The sequence below is a fragment of the Odontesthes bonariensis genome, chromosome 13 (genome assembly GCF_027942865.1).
Source record: "Odontesthes bonariensis isolate fOdoBon6 chromosome 13, fOdoBon6.hap1, whole genome shotgun sequence".
Lineage (NCBI taxonomy): Eukaryota > Metazoa > Chordata > Actinopteri > Atheriniformes > Atherinopsidae > Odontesthes > Odontesthes bonariensis.
The window spans coordinates 22,007,025-22,023,968 of NC_134518.1; the positions used below are offsets into that span (position 1 = coordinate 22,007,025).

The 16,944-nt window shown below is 42.6% G+C and overlaps 2 protein-coding genes across 3 annotated transcripts; one reads left to right on the forward strand and one right to left on the reverse strand.

Moving 5' to 3' along the window:
* Positions 1–1,588: 1,588 nt before the first annotated feature.
* On the forward strand, positions 1,589–6,850 carry ubxn1 (UBX domain protein 1). Of its 2 annotated transcripts, none has more exons than XM_075481556.1 (10): positions 1,589–1,654; positions 2,179–2,243; positions 2,395–2,448; positions 3,462–3,589; positions 4,119–4,203; positions 4,384–4,575; positions 4,853–4,904; positions 5,003–5,125; positions 5,884–6,067; positions 6,234–6,850. In XM_075481556.1, the coding sequence occupies exons 2-10, from the start codon at positions 2,185–2,187 to the stop codon at positions 6,272–6,274; spliced, it is 918 nt and encodes a 305-aa protein (XP_075337671.1). In that variant the 5' UTR covers positions 1,589–1,654; positions 2,179–2,184; the 3' UTR covers positions 6,275–6,850. The 2 variants fall into 2 exon arrangements, with proteins under 2 accessions (XP_075337671.1, XP_075337672.1); XM_075481557.1 differs by having other exon boundaries at positions 4,125–4,203.
* Positions 6,851–7,598: 748 nt separating this feature from the next.
* LOC142397824 (pre-mRNA-processing factor 39) lies at positions 7,599–15,340 on the reverse strand. Its single transcript, XM_075481555.1, has 15 exons — positions 15,260–15,340; positions 13,599–13,849; positions 13,368–13,493; positions 13,122–13,240; positions 12,770–12,937; positions 12,366–12,546; positions 10,893–10,997; positions 10,290–10,407; positions 10,059–10,213; positions 9,833–9,959; positions 9,338–9,609; positions 8,955–9,139; positions 8,786–8,860; positions 8,235–8,406; positions 7,599–8,101 (listed from the first exon to the last, which is right to left on the reverse strand). Exons 1-15 carry the CDS (start codon positions 15,315–15,317, stop codon positions 8,030–8,032), a joined length of 2,184 nt encoding a protein of 727 aa, XP_075337670.1. The 5' UTR covers positions 15,318–15,340; the 3' UTR covers positions 7,599–8,029.
* Positions 15,341–16,944: the final 1,604 nt, after the last annotated feature.

Below are 16,944 nucleotides of genomic sequence, written 5' to 3' on the forward strand. Positions count from 1 at the left end.
GTTAGCATAAACTAAATACTAAATACTAAATACGGCAACGATCGATGCTTGCTGTCAGAACAGCGCTCGTGCACCTTCGTGCTCGTGCGCGTTCATGTACTCTAGAGGCGTGCCTTCGGGGGGAAAGTGAAGAAAAGGATTGGGACTTTTTACCGGTGTATTTTCAAAATGCAGCTTCGCTGGACTCAAAATCCAGGATCTCCTACCCTACCTTTAAGAGTAACCTGGCCAAGTTTGAAGTCTGTAGCATTAAATCTGTAGGACGAGTTCGTTCTTATGCAAGGCGTGGAATCGGTCAAAAACTGACTTTCCATCCAAAAGGGCCGCCTTCCTGTGAACGTGGGACCATGGCGACACTAGACTTTTTTGTGCGTCTGGGTGTGATGAATGACGCTAGGCGTCCACTATTCCGGCACGTCAAGCCGTATCCAACGCATTCAATTCATTTTCAATGAAATCCGGCCGATCGTTGTCGCCGTGCTCGCAAAGCATGCTGGGATTCCGGCACGGCGAGCGGGGGACTTGCGGCACGTCAAAAAGTTGGGCTCGCTCGAAGTTTATGCAAATTTGCCACGGCAGACGGAGTGCGTTATCCAATGACTGTAGATCATGTGATTTCCTGTGTCGGCTCAGCAGCTCTCCTCGCTCGCAGATCCACAGCCATGGTGAAATACAAAATAATTTTCCATTGCTGACGATTTATACACATTAATTTCCCTCCAAAACTCAAATTTTTAGAGGGAGAAACTTCGGTTGGTTAAAATCACAAGTTATTTACTTTTCCCCCGGAGCCCGTATGTTCTATACAACTTCGTATACAGGCCCCTCTGTACACGCCCACTGCAGCAGCAACACGGCGAGACTAGGCATCCAATCCGGCGAGTTACGTTGACGTGCCGGAATAGTGGACGCCTAGCCTGAGTGTACCGAATTTCGTCGTCCCACGCGAAACTAATCCTATTAAGGGGACCATTTTTAAGCATTATAGGGGGCGCTACAGAGCCAATGAGCGACTCCCAAAAATATAAAGTTTAGATTCTTTCATGTCGTCGACTGGCAGGTGGCGCTCGCAAAATTTCATGAGTTTTCGCATACCTTTTGCAAAGAATAAGACGCAATAATAATAATAATAATAATAATAATAACCCTTACAGATACAATAGGGTCCTTGCAGTTTCACTGCTCGGTCCCTAATTAGATCAATCAGCTTTGGAATAGAAAGGCTGCAAAAATAGTTTTAGCATCAACAACGATCAAGCAAAAATGTTTATGGCAGAACTTTTCCTAGCATATTTTTACTCCGTGGTAGGCATGTAGATTCTTCACTGGAAGGCAGATTAACTTATATTGGTTGCATTACAATATAATGAAATTCAGAAACCTGTTAATAAGAAGACGTTTGCACAAGGAATAAATCAAAATTGTCAATCTTCACGAATATAGTGCATGGCTGGTGTTAGATATTTTATATAGATAATTTGAATGTATGTAAATGTGAGGATGATAACACAGGAGGTTATTGAAAAAGTTGGATGTTTTTTTCTTCAAATCTGGTTTCTGAAACAGTTGTCTGAGGGGGGAAAATTGCCACTTTGGCTTTGTTCTGTATGACACATCTGGCTTTCCGTACTTATGAAGCGGTGTTGACTGATGTGTGAGTAGCTAACCAACGCTTCCCTCATTAATATATTTTGAAATACAGATAGTATTATTTAAAAAAATTAAAAATGGTGAAGTGTACATTTAAATTTAGCATACAAGAAAACTTTGATATCTCAAATGTCTCGGAGCTTATGAGGTTGTTTTTATGGTGTTAGCCAGCGAAGCCTCCCAGCTAGCTTTCGGAATTTGAACGTTAGCTACATCAATGCTAATTTTAGCTCTTAGCAATATTTTAGTTACAATATTAAATAACAGCCGAGCAAAAATAAACTTGCCGCTACCTACAGAAAGGTTAACATTTGTTCATATTACATATTCTCTGATTAGGAAATGTGAAATAGGTTTCCTCTAGACAGGACTAAGCTAAAGCATGGTAATGAGTTTAGTTTGCCAGAGCCGAGTTTGAAGCTAACCTTGGTTACCCAATGGTAGTTACGGTGAATTAAACTGTATTAGCCGTAAATTTCCAAACAATGAATTGCCAAAGAATTGCTCAACATACTGTTGTTGTTTCAGGTCAAAATGGCAGAATTAACAACTCTAGAGAGCCTGCTGGAGATGGGCTTTGAGAGAAACAGAGCGTGAGTGACGCCAAATCTAAATATCAATCGTACTTACATACATGCTAATTTCGTGTTCTAGAAAGGCTTCTGAAAAGTTAAAGAAACACTGTTTAAAGTCGGGGTGAACTTGAGTGTCATTTCTCTATTTTTTTCAATTTATTTTTTTCAGGGAGAAGGCTGTGGCCAACACAGGGAACCAGGGAATAGAGCAAGCAATGGACTGGTGAGACATACAAAGAACATATCAATATAATCCTTTTGTCATCACTTCAGGCCCATTTCACCTTTTGTAATAATCCACCAATGCTTCTCTTTGGTTATTATATTCTAGTTGTCAGAGAGTTTGCCTCTTTCCATTACATAGTGTGGCTCAACTCAACTCAACCAGTTTAATTAATTTAGTACAACCTTGGCCAAGGTGCCAAGCAACCTGACTCAATGATATGTGATAAATAGGTGCTTCTCAAAGCCAAGGATGCTTCCATATCATGTACATCTTTATTGTGGAAAAAAAGGTTTCACTTTCATGTGGAAAACCCTCAGTAGAACAGTCCTAACAAGTGGGCATATGTTGCAGTAACGGCCCCACCATCTATTACACCCTACACCCACCAAAGGTGCACCAAGCTCTGTCCATCTTCTATCTACACCGTCTTTGATGTGCACAAACAAAATACAGGAGCATACCTGAAACTTCACCATACAAAAGAGTTAAGGTCATCATAGGGTCCTTGACATCTGAAGAGTCCTAAATCAAAATCTTGACGTGGCATCCTTGAAACGTAGCTGTTGAGGATCCTTTCCTTGACTTTCAAAAGCGCTGCTGATGAGATGAAGAGAATCCTCATTTGTGCATGTGTCAACATCTCTGCAGCAGCTCTGAAGTCCCTGATACCAGCACGCACCCTAACACTTCCTTTTTCTCAGAGGACAGCTGTTTGCAAATCTGTAGGTAGCAACACATCATGTGAATATCCTGCCAGTGCACTCACATGTCTGTTTCACACTGTGCCATGAGCACCCTGAGCACTCACAGGAAGGTTTTGTGTCTCTGTGTTATCACTGCTCCATATGGCGCTGCAGCTATACACGGCTGATCCCACCGATGTTCAAGGGAAACCATCTTGTAATAAGCAAAGTAGAAAAGAGTGGCGTTGATCTAAGTCATGCCATGCAACTGGAAAAAGGCATTAGGGTTTCCATGCTGATCTTTCCTCTGTGATGTGCTTTCTTTAGGTTAATGGAACACGAGAATGATCCAGACATCGATGAGCCCTTTGTGCCGCCTGTAGAGAACGTCCTGGGAGGAGAAGCAGACAGCCAGTCGAGCACAGACCAGCCAACATTAGCAAACATCGCTGAAGGTCAGGGAGGGCTTTCGTGTTTTAAGTTTTGGGTCACGTTAGTAATAGAGTTTCTCCTCTAAATTTTAGACCACACTGAGACCTGTGGATGAATTGAATTGGTGATCAGTACTAAGGGTTACATTGTTTGTTGTGGGATATTTCATCAATATATTAAAATCCCGGATTTCACTTACTCGACTTGCTGATTCACAGCTCCGTCAGCTCGACCACCGCAACAGTCTTCAGTTATATTTAAGTGACAAGATTGGACAAATAAAGACGTTTCCATATGGTTATTAAGAGTATTTATTCTGAAAATTCGCCTCCTGGTTCTCTCTGACACAGAAAACCACAGACTCAACCGAGAAGACTTTCTGTGAACAGGCTGAGGTTTTGATTTTGTAGTGTATGTTGGTTAAATAAGCCTCTTTTTCAGAATGCGATTGTTGCAATGATTTCCTGCTCAAAAAATTATTATTATTTTTTTTTTTTGTATCACAGAATATATTTTTGTTTTTTTTCTCATCTGCATGTCTTTTGGCTTCAGGAGCAGCAGATGGAGACAGCAGCTACATTGAGGAAGCTTTAAAGCAGCCAATGACAGAGGAGGAGAGATGTGAACAAGTCAAAAGGTCAGAGTTGGGCTCACGATAATGTTTTGGTGATGTTAATATGGTGGTCAGGACCTTTCTCCTGGGTTGAGTGTAAAACGATGTTTAGACACTGGCCATCAGGTATGTTGAACGGGCAAATTAAAAAAAAAAAAAAAAAATGTCAGTAACTGATTGATGTGCCATCCTGTTTTTTTCTAGGCTAGAGGAGCTGATGCGGCTGAAGCAGGAAGAGAGAAGAGAGCGCGAGCGAGCAGATGAGGTGGAGCGGGAGAAGCAGCGGAGGAGGCAGGGCCAAGAGCTGCAGCAGATCCGCCAAAAAATCCAGGATGATGAGATGAAAAAAATTGCTGACCAGCGCAGGAGAGAGAAGATGGAGGACAAAATGGCTCGGTAATGCCTACAGTAGCATCTTTGAGCAATGAAATGCAGGTTTGGGTAATGATTACTGCAACTCTAAAAAGCTTAGCGTGTGTGGAGTGGATTAGAAGTGTTACAGCCTCTAATTTTCAGGAATTCAACCTGGGATGTAATCTAATGCGTTCTTTAAAGTATGTGCCAGGTTTCAGGTGACAATCCTCCTGTGCTGAGAGTACTTAAGTTTCACTGTGGGACTGAAGTCCTCTTTATTCTGTTCATAACTCTGTTTCCTGTTTTATTCTCCCGCCAGACAAAGGGTTAAAGACAAGATTGCACGAGACAGAGAGGAGAGAGCACAAAAGGTACCCCGGCTAATTGCCACATTCAGTTTCCTATTTATATACCGTTTCTCTTTGTATCCGTGAATATGTAACTGAATGTGTTGTTTTTCCCTGTTGAGTTTGGAGGTGGTGCACCCCCAAGCACGGCTACCTCGTCCCAGCCCACCCCACCCAGTCCTTCATCACCAACCAGTCAGGGCCCTCCACCCTCTAAGAAGGAGTATGATGAGTCCAGGATACAGGTGAAGAGATCTGCACATTTTTTAGAGTCCGTCTAAAACCCAGTTTGCTCAAGGTTTGGCGGAGACCTCGTGATTTAGAAATGACCCTCCATTCTTCTCGGTTTAATGTTTCACTTTAGAGTTGGAACTGACATCGAGGCTGCGCATGAGATCATTTTAAAAGCAGGTCTATCACTTGTATGTGCCCAGTGTGGTATTGCTCTTTCTTTTAAGTAAAAGATTTTAGCACTTGTTCCACCGCTGCTTAAAATCAAATTATGAGATGAACTGCCTTTTTATTGTTTTTGCATTATTCATTATGATATTGAACAACTATAGACCTAACAGTTACTATTATAAAGACCATTAATTTATCCTGGGGTAGATTCAAGCATCCTGTAGCAGCAGAACTACACTCAGCATACTTTGTCACATTATTAACTGACTGATGGCAAAATGTTCCAAGCATCGTATCGCTGTCATAATTCAGAAAGATTCCTCTCCTGCATTCAAAGTCATGTTCATTCTTTATAATCACTGGCTGGTCATTTTATTAGAAACTTTGGTTTTTACCAATTACAGATATGGCAACTTCCATGTATTAAGGTCACAGGCAAGGTACTTTTGACAAATATGGATACGTCCGTAGTCACTGAATGAATCTAAGAGTTAAGTTTGTTTCGAGGACGACCATTTCATCCCGGTGCGAGTTCCCTGGATGAACCAAACTGAGTTGGCATTTAAAATGTATTTCCTGTTTAAATTTCTTCGATTCACAGGTTCGTATGCTCGACGGCTCGACCATCACAACAGTCTTCAAGGCCCAGGAGCAGCTGGCGGCAGTGCGCGTTTATGTGCAGATGAACGGCAACACGCCTGAGGGTCAGGACTTCACGCTGCTGTCACCCTATCCCCGTCACATCTACACTGAAATGGACATGGAGAAGCCCCTCAAAGAGCTGGGTGAGCTGCGGAATGGATTTGAACAGAGAACGTATGCCGTTGTAAAGCTTACGAGTGGGTTTGGACCTAAAATAGCTGCCGGTGATTCGAATCAGATGAGGATATAATAATCAGACTGTACAACGTTGTGTGTAATGTTTCTCCACTTTCCTTTCTGTCTGCTCAGGTTTGGTGCCTTCAGCTGTGCTGGTTGTTACCAAAAAGTAAGAACAGGGGGATCTGCTCTGTGAGCCTACCTCACCACCTCCACTACATCAACACCAGAGACACCCGAACCAGACTGATCCAGGATCAGAGCCACCATCTGTTAGTATCACTCAATAAGCCAGCTACCCCGAACTAAAGCAGAGATGTAGCTCGACGCTGCATTCAAACATCTCGTGGCTCTGAAAATTTTGGAATGGAGAAAAGTCTTAAGACTGACTGCCCGCAGCCTCCTGCAGTTCTGCGCTGTAGGTTTTAGCGTGCGCTGAGCTGGACATTAACTGTGAGTGATCAAAGAGCACATAGCTGGCTTCTGACTGATACTTCTTCAAGGAGCACTACCCATGTTTTCAACAACAACTGTAAGAAAATACACAGAACAAAACCGTTCAGTTTAACCTGATCCTTACAGCGCTACACAAGACCTGCTCAAGTGGTGCCGAAAGGGCCTTAAATCGAATCCTCATATCATATCTCCCTGATTTTTAAAAGAAAAAGAAAAAATGTGCCGATATATCGACAGTTATGTCTACAGTCACCAAGAATCCACTTACAATAAAGCCGACTTGGAGAATTGAATTGATGGACTGAGTTTTCTGAAAGTCACTTGGTTCATTACTTAAATTTCCTGGATTTCTATTAACAAATCCAACAAGCAACCAATGAACTTCTCCCGCAAGAACATTTTTATTTTACGAAAGCTTCGTATACCTGAAAATAGCCCATCCAATCAACAAGCAAATTTAGCAGTTTTAATTCACTAAAACAGCAGCTCTCAGCTGTTAAAATATACTTAGTCACATTTTTTTGCCATCCCATTGTTGATTTTGTTCTTTTGCATGTAACTGGCTGCATTAAAACTAAAATAAAATCTGAAATAGGCATCATCTTTAAAGAAATGGAGCTTTTTACTGCCATTTTACTTTAGCAAGCCTTTGCAATTAATATATACAGTTGAGTTAAATGAAAATATTGGCTATAAATGAGTTCTTAAATTATTCCTTTATTTCAGGGGTTATCTGAAGTGGGATAACCACGCCCCTCCATTTGAATTGAACTTTAGTCAAACTTATTGATTCTTCTGCTAGTTTGGCTGAAAAGAGAAGAAAATCTGCATGTTGTTCCAACTTCTTATCTTTCAACCGTTTTATTTTTAAAAAAAATGTTACTCGTCCTCCTCCTGACTTGTCCAGTAAATCCAGATGTGTGCAACCTCCTCACCTCCATGAGTTTGTTTCACAATGAGTGGACGTAACAGCTGATTCTCCTCCTCCTGTATGATGGAAGCACAAGTAAACGCACCCCAAAAAAAAAAAAAAAAACCCTCTTTTGTGACACACTATAAAACACCTTTATATACATTAGAAAAAAACAGCCTACTCAGTGGAATGGTACAAAATGTCAGTCAAACGTCGCCTGTAAAGGTGGATAGAGTGGATGACTTTTAAAACACGAGCAAAGGGGCCAACAAATACAAAAACAGTCCAGATTAAAATGCCGAGACACTTTACTAAAAATGGGCGTCACTGTTTCCTGCTGTCGTCTTCCCGACCTGCCCCTCAGAATCCAAACAACAATGTTGACACGCCAAAGGAGGTCCAGTCCTCGGTATCACAAATCCTGCACGGTGAGGTGACCCAGGGGAAGGACGGAGAGGACAGAGGGATCCTGGGTTTTAGCAGGTGGACCTGCAGGGCCGGGTGCTTCAGTCTGTTGTTCAGCTGTTCAGTCTGTCTGCCTCCACAGCTGCTGTTCTCTTTAGCTGGGTGGATAGTAGGCCTGGTTGTAGTTCCAGGTGTTCTGGTAGCCGTAGCTGCCGTACTGCGGTTGCTTGAAAAGGAAAGATGGGAATTATTCTCCTGTACCATCAGTGAAAACTTTATATTCTACAAGCTGTGCGTGTTCATCCCAAAAAAAACAACAAACAACCCCCGATCTTCTGCTTTTAAAATCTCAGTTCTACCTGGTACCAGCTGCTGTACGCTCCGTAGCCGGCCTGTGAGCTCATGTCGGTGCCCATCATAGGAGGAGGCGGCGTGGTGATGGGGACATGTGGCATGGTAGGTGGGACTTGTTCGGAGACAGCAACAGCAGAGCCGTCATCACTTTTACTCAGCTTCTCTGGATCCTCATCCCTTCGGCATCAGATTAATACAAATCGACCTTAATTAAATTAATGCTGCTCTTACTAGTGTTACATGCAGACTTCAGTAACTATCAATCAGCCAGTTTCCACTAATCAGACTAAAGTGATGAGTGGACCTGTATTTGAAAGTAAACTTGTTTCACACTGCGGCCAATCGTGTGCAGTTTTGTGGTTCCAATTCTTATTTTCTTTAATAACACTTAACCTGTATTTTAACACTCACCCACAAATTAGTTGCATTTATTTTTTAAGGATTTGACTTCATCACTCAAACTGTATGTTAAGTTAAATACTGCTGGATGAATTTCCCTCTGAAATGTTACTTTTGATCCGTTTAACCTGAGGTTAGTTGTTCCCTCCTTCCTCACCCGTTCTCTGCTCCTCTCTTTGTTCCGCCCAGCTCGTTCAGCAGCTTCTGGTGCGCCTCATAAACAGACAGCACGCTGCAGACCACAAACACACGGGGTCACGTTCAGATGGGGACCATTTTGGTTCATAAAACCACCTCCATTTAAGATACTTGTCATGAAATCTTACCTCTGGATAGAGTTGCTATAATCCTCAGCGAACTGGAGGCCTCTTTGTGAGAGGAGGATCTTGGTGTGTGGGGCGAGAGGAGCTGCCAGGGCTCGTGTCACACACTCCTGCACCGCCTCCGCTGAGGCCCAGGGGTCTCCTGACACCTCCAGCTCCAACAGATTCAAGTGCAGTTTGTCATTATCCTGATGGAGGACACACGAGGAGAAAGAGGGTTAAAATCTAAAGCGATAATGAGCCCGAAGCACAAAGAATGACATAAGTGTGCATCACAGTAAATATACTGTGACGTGTTAATGTGGTACTGATTAAGAGGTAGAAATACACAAAAATTGGCTGAAGAAAACAGTTCAGATTACTGTGGATGTAGTGAGTCATCTCACCGGACTAATTTCCAGTGCTTCCTGTAAAACTCTGCGGGCTCTGCTGGGGTTCCTGCCCACTTTCAGCAGCAGACGAGCCAGCTTGATGGAGTAGAAGGCGTGTAACGCGGGCTTCTCTTTGGATTCATCCACCGCCTCCCTCAGCAAGGCCTCCGATTGGTCCAGCTGGCCCGCTCGTCTCTCCAAAGCGGCTCTGCGGAGACGGACAACCGCCAAACCTGGCATGCTTTTCTCCAGGGCCTCCAACACTCGCCGGGCCTCGGTTAATTCACCTGGTGGAGAAGGTTACAGAGTTCTCATGAGTGTGAGGACTCAAAAATACGGAATGCGAGTTTACTGACGTGTTTGTTTTGCCTTTTGTTAATATATATATATATTTTTTTGTTATAAAAAAAAGTGGGTCCCGACTGGACGCTAGAAAGAGGTTAGATATTTACAGAAAATTTGACAGAAGAGAATAAACGTGTTGTGGAATGTGTGGGTGCATCGTCGCACCGTGCCTCTCCTCGAAGGTCGCCCACTGCATGTGGATGTTGGGTTTGTAAGCCAGGTGGACCTCGCAGGCTCGCTTGTAAACAGCCCGCGCTTCGTCCAAACTCTGTGGCTCCAGGTACTGAATGTACTGAACACACCAGTACAAATTACACTCTGATACATGCATACAAGACCTGAACGCATAATAGAGTGGTAATATGTGCTTGTTCCGAATGTGTTCTCTTACTCTGGTCCAAAACTCCTCATACAGAGCACAGGCGATCAGGCAGCGCTCAAACAGGATGCGAACTCTGTAGTCGCTGCGGGCAACCCCAGGTTCCTCGGACTTTTCCTGAGGCTGGGTCGTGACCTCGGAGCCCTCAGCGGCCACCTGGTTTGGATCTAGTGGGAGAAAAGAGCAGATGGTATTTTTTCTGTCTGACACGGGTGGCGACACTTTCATCCCGCCCGTGCTCACCTTGTGCCGGGTCGCTGTCGTCCCTGTTCAGCTCAGCTACTTCCCAGTCCAGGTAAGAGTGCCAAGCCCGGAGCTGCAGGCGATCGAGAGGTTTGACGTGGAAATATGGCCGCTTGATCTGTGGTGGGAAAAAAAAGGGAAGTTCAGTGTGATTTGATCCGATTTGAATGCAGCCGTGTCGACGGACTGAGAACGTACTAATTTAAAGACTTTTACAGGAAGACTGACAAAGATAAGGTGCTTTACTGAACAAGCGATACAAATTATTTTAAAAACTCAAAGATATAGTTGAAAAATGCTCTTTCGAACACTCACAAAATGCAAATGACAAAATTTGATAACTGAATCCAAATCAGTTTGGGTAATCTTATTGTCTTTAATTAATCCAAAGCTCTTCAACTGGGGCCTGAACATAAACGGCAGGATACAGCTTTTTCAGATTTAAAAAAATAAAATAAATAAATGTTACTCATTAAAGTGAAGTACTGTAGACAACAGTTTTTCCATTAACAACTCAAATTCATACATCATATTTATATAAAAAAAAAAGCCAAACCCTTGGATCAGAACCTAATCTATAACCAGCAGCTAGCAGGCACTCACAGCATCTTCAAAGTGCCATCTCTTACGGACTTCTCCCTCGTTGTCCTGGTACACTTTGTCCTTGCAAACCAGCACTTGATCCCTAATCTTCTGCATCAGTTCCTCCTAAAACACAGAGAAGAAATTACCCATTTCCCCTTTCCTTCCCTTTAAAGTGATACTTCGGAGTAAATTCAACCTGGGGTCATATGAACGGTGATATCCAGCCAAGTAGCCCACCCGCAGTTTTTTCGATATTGGCTGAACATCAGCTGAGTTACTGAGTTATCCCGAATAGCTTCGTACAAGGGTTAATGGATCCAGGTCCGTATCTCCAAAATTACCACACTAAAATCACATGCCATGACACCAAACTTCTACAGTAGTACAAATACGGTCTGTACTCACAAAGCGATGCATTTGGAAGTTTGAAAATAGTCCAGGAGTTTATTATTATCAACACAAGCCTGATAGCTTCTCTGCAGCTAAAGCTACGTCGACGTCACTCCAAGGCGCCGGGAGCTTCAAAGTAAGATGAGGGTTGATCTACTACTGTAGACAACAAAGTATATGCTATATTCTACATGTTTTTTTATGAATTTTTATGTTGTAGAGTTGTGAAATTATTTTATCAATGGAGAAATTGAGCAGCCTTGCTTTGTTGTCTACAGTACTAGATCAACCTTCATCTTACTTTGAAGCTCCCGGCGCCTTGGAGTGACGTCGACGTAGCTTTAGCAGCAGAGAAGCTATCAGGCTTGTGTTGATAATAATAAACTCCTGGACTATTTTCAAACTTCCAAATGCATCGTTTGGTGAGTACAGACCATATTTGTACTACTGTAGAAGTTTGGTGTCATGGCATGTGATTTTAGTGTGGTAATTTTGGAGATACGGACCTGGATCCACTAACCCTTGTACGAAGCTATTCGGGATAACTCAGTAACTCAGCTGATGTTCAGCCAAGATCGAAAAAACTGCGGGTGGGCTACTTGGCTGGATATCACCGTTCAAATGACCCCAGGTTGAATTTACTCCGGAGTATCACTTTAACTTATATCTACATACAGTTCACACACGAAAATTTTTCACACACTCGCGGACATTAATGTCAACGGCAATTCTGGGTTTCCTTTAAAAGATTTTCTTTCATTTTCTGACATCAGGACAGCATCAAATTCAAACACACAAGGTCAAAAACGTCCTTTACTTTGCCATCAAATAGGTTCCCGTTAAGTATCATCATGACTGACTGGATCTAGTGGCTCCTCTGTCGTTAACAGCAGTTGCAATACTATGAAACCTAACACAAAGAAATCATTGTAGTTCCGCACTGAAGGAGCCAAAGTGGCCGTTTATTAATCAGAGGATCAGTAGTTTGAATCCTAACTTGGGAAAAATAAAACTCCACATTTCCCCCCCCTCCCGGTGTTAACATATATTTCTGACCAGAACTGTGTATCCAAACTCTTGGCAGCTGGATATATCACTCACTGTGTCTGTGCCTTCAGGTGTGGCGGGCTCTTCCTCCCCTGGTGGCCTCTCCTTCTCCTCCTCCTGGGCCTGTTCAGCACGCTCTGCCTTCTGGCTTTGACGGCATAACGTCCTCAGCTCCTCGTACTCCTCCTCTGAAAGTATCTCTTTGGGTGCGTGATTGTTCAGGTGCTCTTTGAACCTGTCGTAGGGCAGGATGGGTGTAGCAAGATGCAAAATAAAGGTAAAAAGTCACATTTAGAAAGAGAGGAAAATACTTGAATGGTAGGAAATAATACTGCGTGTGAAAAACTGAGGAAGCCATCAACAACCAGAAACCATGTGTTGCTCTATATGTGGTTTAAAAAACACAACAAAACAAAAAAAACTTTTCCGTATTGTATCCGTATTTGTGGTGGTCTTACTTTTCGTAGTGGGTGTTGTAGAGCTGGGTGGGGACATTGAGGACTCTGTCCAGGACAGCTGCTGCATTCTTCATGTTCCCCTGCTCCTTCTCCCACTCAACATACAGATCCCAAAGTCGATCTGAGTGGAAGTCCAGACCTGCTGAGGCAACCGCTTCTTCAAACACGCTGAGAGTTGTAAAAAGAATAAATAAATCACTAAGAAGCGCCTCAATAAGGAGCTTAAGGGTCTGATTCGCCGTAAACTTTGGTGAATAAATGGGGCTCTTGCATTAGAAAAACACTTAAGAAGTATGTGGGCTTAAATGTTTCAACCCAACAGCTGAAAACATGTGTGAGAGTGATCGTTTACCTGCGAATCCGCGTTGGCGATTCAGGCAGGTTCATGTCCAGTGTTCCCAGCAGCAGATTGATATAGTGGATCCACAGATCTACACTCAGAGGGATTGCCCGAAGACCCTGAATACACACCTAACACACACCCACAAATGTTAACGGACTGAAGATCGTATTAGAAAATAACTTCTTCCATTTTAAGTGGCGTAATAAGAAGTGTATGAATGGAAAGAAAAGAAATGTAGAAGTTCTGCTGTTTTACCTCCTCTGCTTTGTCGTTGTACCCAGCTCGGCGCTCCAGATCAGCAAATTTCTTCCAGTACCCGTAGCAGAGAGGGTAGCGAGCGAGAAAGGCCTCTAGTGCTCTGCGAGATGCTGTGACGTGACTCTAAAGAGGTTAGAGAACAAGTCCAAATGTTATGCGACGCTACCTGATCAAACATGTTTCGTAAACCCACGCTGAGCGACGATTCTCCTCCTGAACACAACGCACCTCTTGCTCACAGTACTGCAGCAGATCGGTCCAGCTGGTGAAATCTTGGGGGTTGTCGTGTGCAGCCTTCCAGAGACGCTCAAAGTCCGCAGGTAGTTCCCCCTCCTCGTCCTCAGGAGCTGGCGGCATAGAGAAGGAAGAAGGGTCGGGGACTACAGGAGCCTCAGGGGCCACGGCTGCGCTGCCGTTTTCCTCTGAGATCTCAGGCGGAGGCGGAGGTGGAGGCGGTGGAACCTCGGCGATGTCCATGGCTACAGAGGAGAAGATCAAAGATAAATCACTACGAGTGTAACCGAGGGTCAAAATGTGCTCTTTTTAACACTAAACTTTTTTTAAAAATCCGTTTGCCTGGAACCAAAAGAAACCGGGACTTGACTCACCAACTATAGTCTCTGCTTGGGATGCAAAGTGACGTCTGCACATTTTCAGTACTGGTCGATAAAAGCATTTTTTTTTTTTGTTCGTTTTGGAAAAAAAAAAAAAACTGGAAAACGTCACATAAAAATAAAGTTGCATGTTTTCCATGCAAGTTTAAGAAAGCCATTTTAACACCACAGTGTTTGCATATTGTTTGCCCTTTCATACACATAGAGTACTAAATCAAAGAGCTATAGTTTTTCCCTGTCACGATACAGGGAGCATCCTGCTCCGCTTGTTTTAGAAGTGTGTGTTTGTGTCAAAACACCCGAGGCAGCTCATTATCAGGCCTCTGCAGAAGCTAAGGACAAACTGATGCGCTCGGCCGTGCTTTCAAATCAGGTTTGTTGATGCAGGTCACTGGGACAAGGACTGGGAAACAGACTGTCCAAGTGTGAGATGCACCCTCAACACTCCAGGTACGGTGGACTTATTGTACACCAGCAATCGCACAGGCATGATGCAAAAAGTGCACTGCATCAGTTTTATTTTTTTATTTGTTTTTGTCTTTCTTTTTCTAGCAGTTTGCAGATGATTTTGGTTGTCATCAGCACCACAATTCTTTGGACCTATTCTCAAAAACAACGAAACAGTGGAACCCAACATGCAGGCAAGAAGAAAAGTGCACAACGCAGAAAAGGTTACCAACTTTAAAAATAAATAAATCACTTAGGAGCTCTTAGGAGATTTACTTGCTCTGGTTGCACCCTGGCTAAATCCAACATTCTCCACACTTTGTACTAGAAACTGTCTGGGTCACGTCTACACAATGTCTCCTTTGCTTGATTTGGACATGTGTTTTTATGGAAATGCAAAAAAGAGGAGAGGGTTGATTTGCGTCTCAATTAGACTTAAACTATGTCAACATAACCCAACATCACAACGCATCCAGCAGAGGTGTGTTTCATTCATTAAAATATCAGTGCGGTGAAATGTTTTGACGCATTCTCATTTAGCTGATGTGGAAATGACTTAACTAGTTTGTAATGACAGCTGGGCCGCAGCAGGAAGCCGCTCGGCGAAGCACTGAGCAGTTAACTTTGTGAACGTCAGATACAGAGGACTATGCCATGTCGTGGTGTGTGTAGTTGAGAACACGTTAGCTTAGCCTAGCTCGCCATGTTTGTCTTGCAATGGGTTCAAAATGTAGGTTTTACTTGAACTGCAACGAGCTTATACAAAGTTTTGCGATACCTGTAAAATTGCATTCCAACTATGAGCTATAGATTCATTAATGAAACTACCTGAGGACTCTTCGAGCTCCCCGTTGCTGCTCATCTCCTCACAGCCCTCGGCCGCCATGATGGAAACGTCTCGATGACGTCATCCAGGCACGACAAGACACCGAGCGTAAAGAACTGCCATATAACTACACGTTCTCTCAAAAAATGCAGAAACTGTGGCAACAATAATGACCGTATATAATTATTTTTCAACTAAAGATCGTTGTTTTACGTTGTCAATATTATTAATATAATTGCATACATTACACTCTCGACGTTAATTTCGTTATTTATTAATGGATTCAAAAGCCCACTCTCCTCTGATTGGTTCATTTCGTGCACCTCCAAGTTTGTATGAGCCGTACTTAGCAACTCTCGTACTTAGTGGGTGTGAGCATAGATATATTATAGATATAATATAATGGGTGTGAGGTGCCTGTTGAGCACACTGGGACCAATAAAAAGTTTAAATCTATAACGTTTTAAAGCCAATATTCAAAGCAGTCTTACGCTATTTCAGTTTAGTCAAACAATTTTTTTTGTATTAATTCACAAAATAATAATTCAAGTTAGCTAATTGCAGAAGCTAATTTTAGTTAGGTTTTTGTTATTTGCATTTGAATGCTATTCATGACGGTCAAATGAAAAGTAGTAAACTGTCACTTTTCATTCAGACAATGCTTTTGTTTGTATTCTCTTACATGTGATTTAAAATGCAGATTCATGTTTTTTAAGTCTCTCTCTTTATTTTTATATATATATATATATATATATATATATATACACACACATATACTAGAGGACATTCATTCTTTATGAATTAGCAACTTCAAATGGGAAACGGGGCTAAACAACAGATAACAACCAAGTTCTGCCAAAAAAAAAAAAAGAAGCATTTCTCTCAACATGTTGCAGCCATCTTAAAATAACTATTTGTGAAGTCACTTTGCGTTATTTGAACAGGTAATATATTTTTTCAAGTTTCTAGAACAGCTCTCTTACTCTTTATATCTTTGCCAAAATTAGGAACGTCCACTCTCAGAATGATGCAGAAAAACTGATTTAATGCATCTATTACAGCAAGACAACTATAACTCCTTATTATCAGGCTGTCAGAAAAATTCCCTGACAAGCCTCTTATGAGAACTAACAGGAGAGATCACATTTCTCCAATTTAAACATCTCTTCATTGGTTCCCTGTTAAATTTAGAGGAGAATTTGAATTCATTCTCCTCACAAATTAAGCTCCCCATGAGCAAACCATTGTCTTACGGACCTCAAAGTTCAAGAATACCTCCAAGCAGAGTACTTCTCAGACTGCAGGTTTACTTGAGGTTTGTAAAAGTAGAATGGGAGGCATAACCTTCAGTTATCAGGCACCTTTCATGAAACCAGCTGACAGTTAGGTTTAAGAAATCAGACACCTTCTCTACCTTCAGGATTTAAACTTTCCTATTTGACAAATCTTATGGTTAGGGATGGCTCAGGTGACCCTCATCCATCCCTTTAGATGTGCTGCGATAGGCCTAGACTGTTGGGGGATCTCCCAAGATGCAAGGAGCACCGTTTCTCATTCAGCTCTACTTACTCTCCATAAGTTAAGGCAGAATGGTTGTTGTCCTTTTCTTTTCTCGTAGCAGGTTTCCCTGGCCTGGTGTTTCGTGTTTGTTGGTGTCCGTCTTGTCCTCTCACCTTCACAAGCAGCA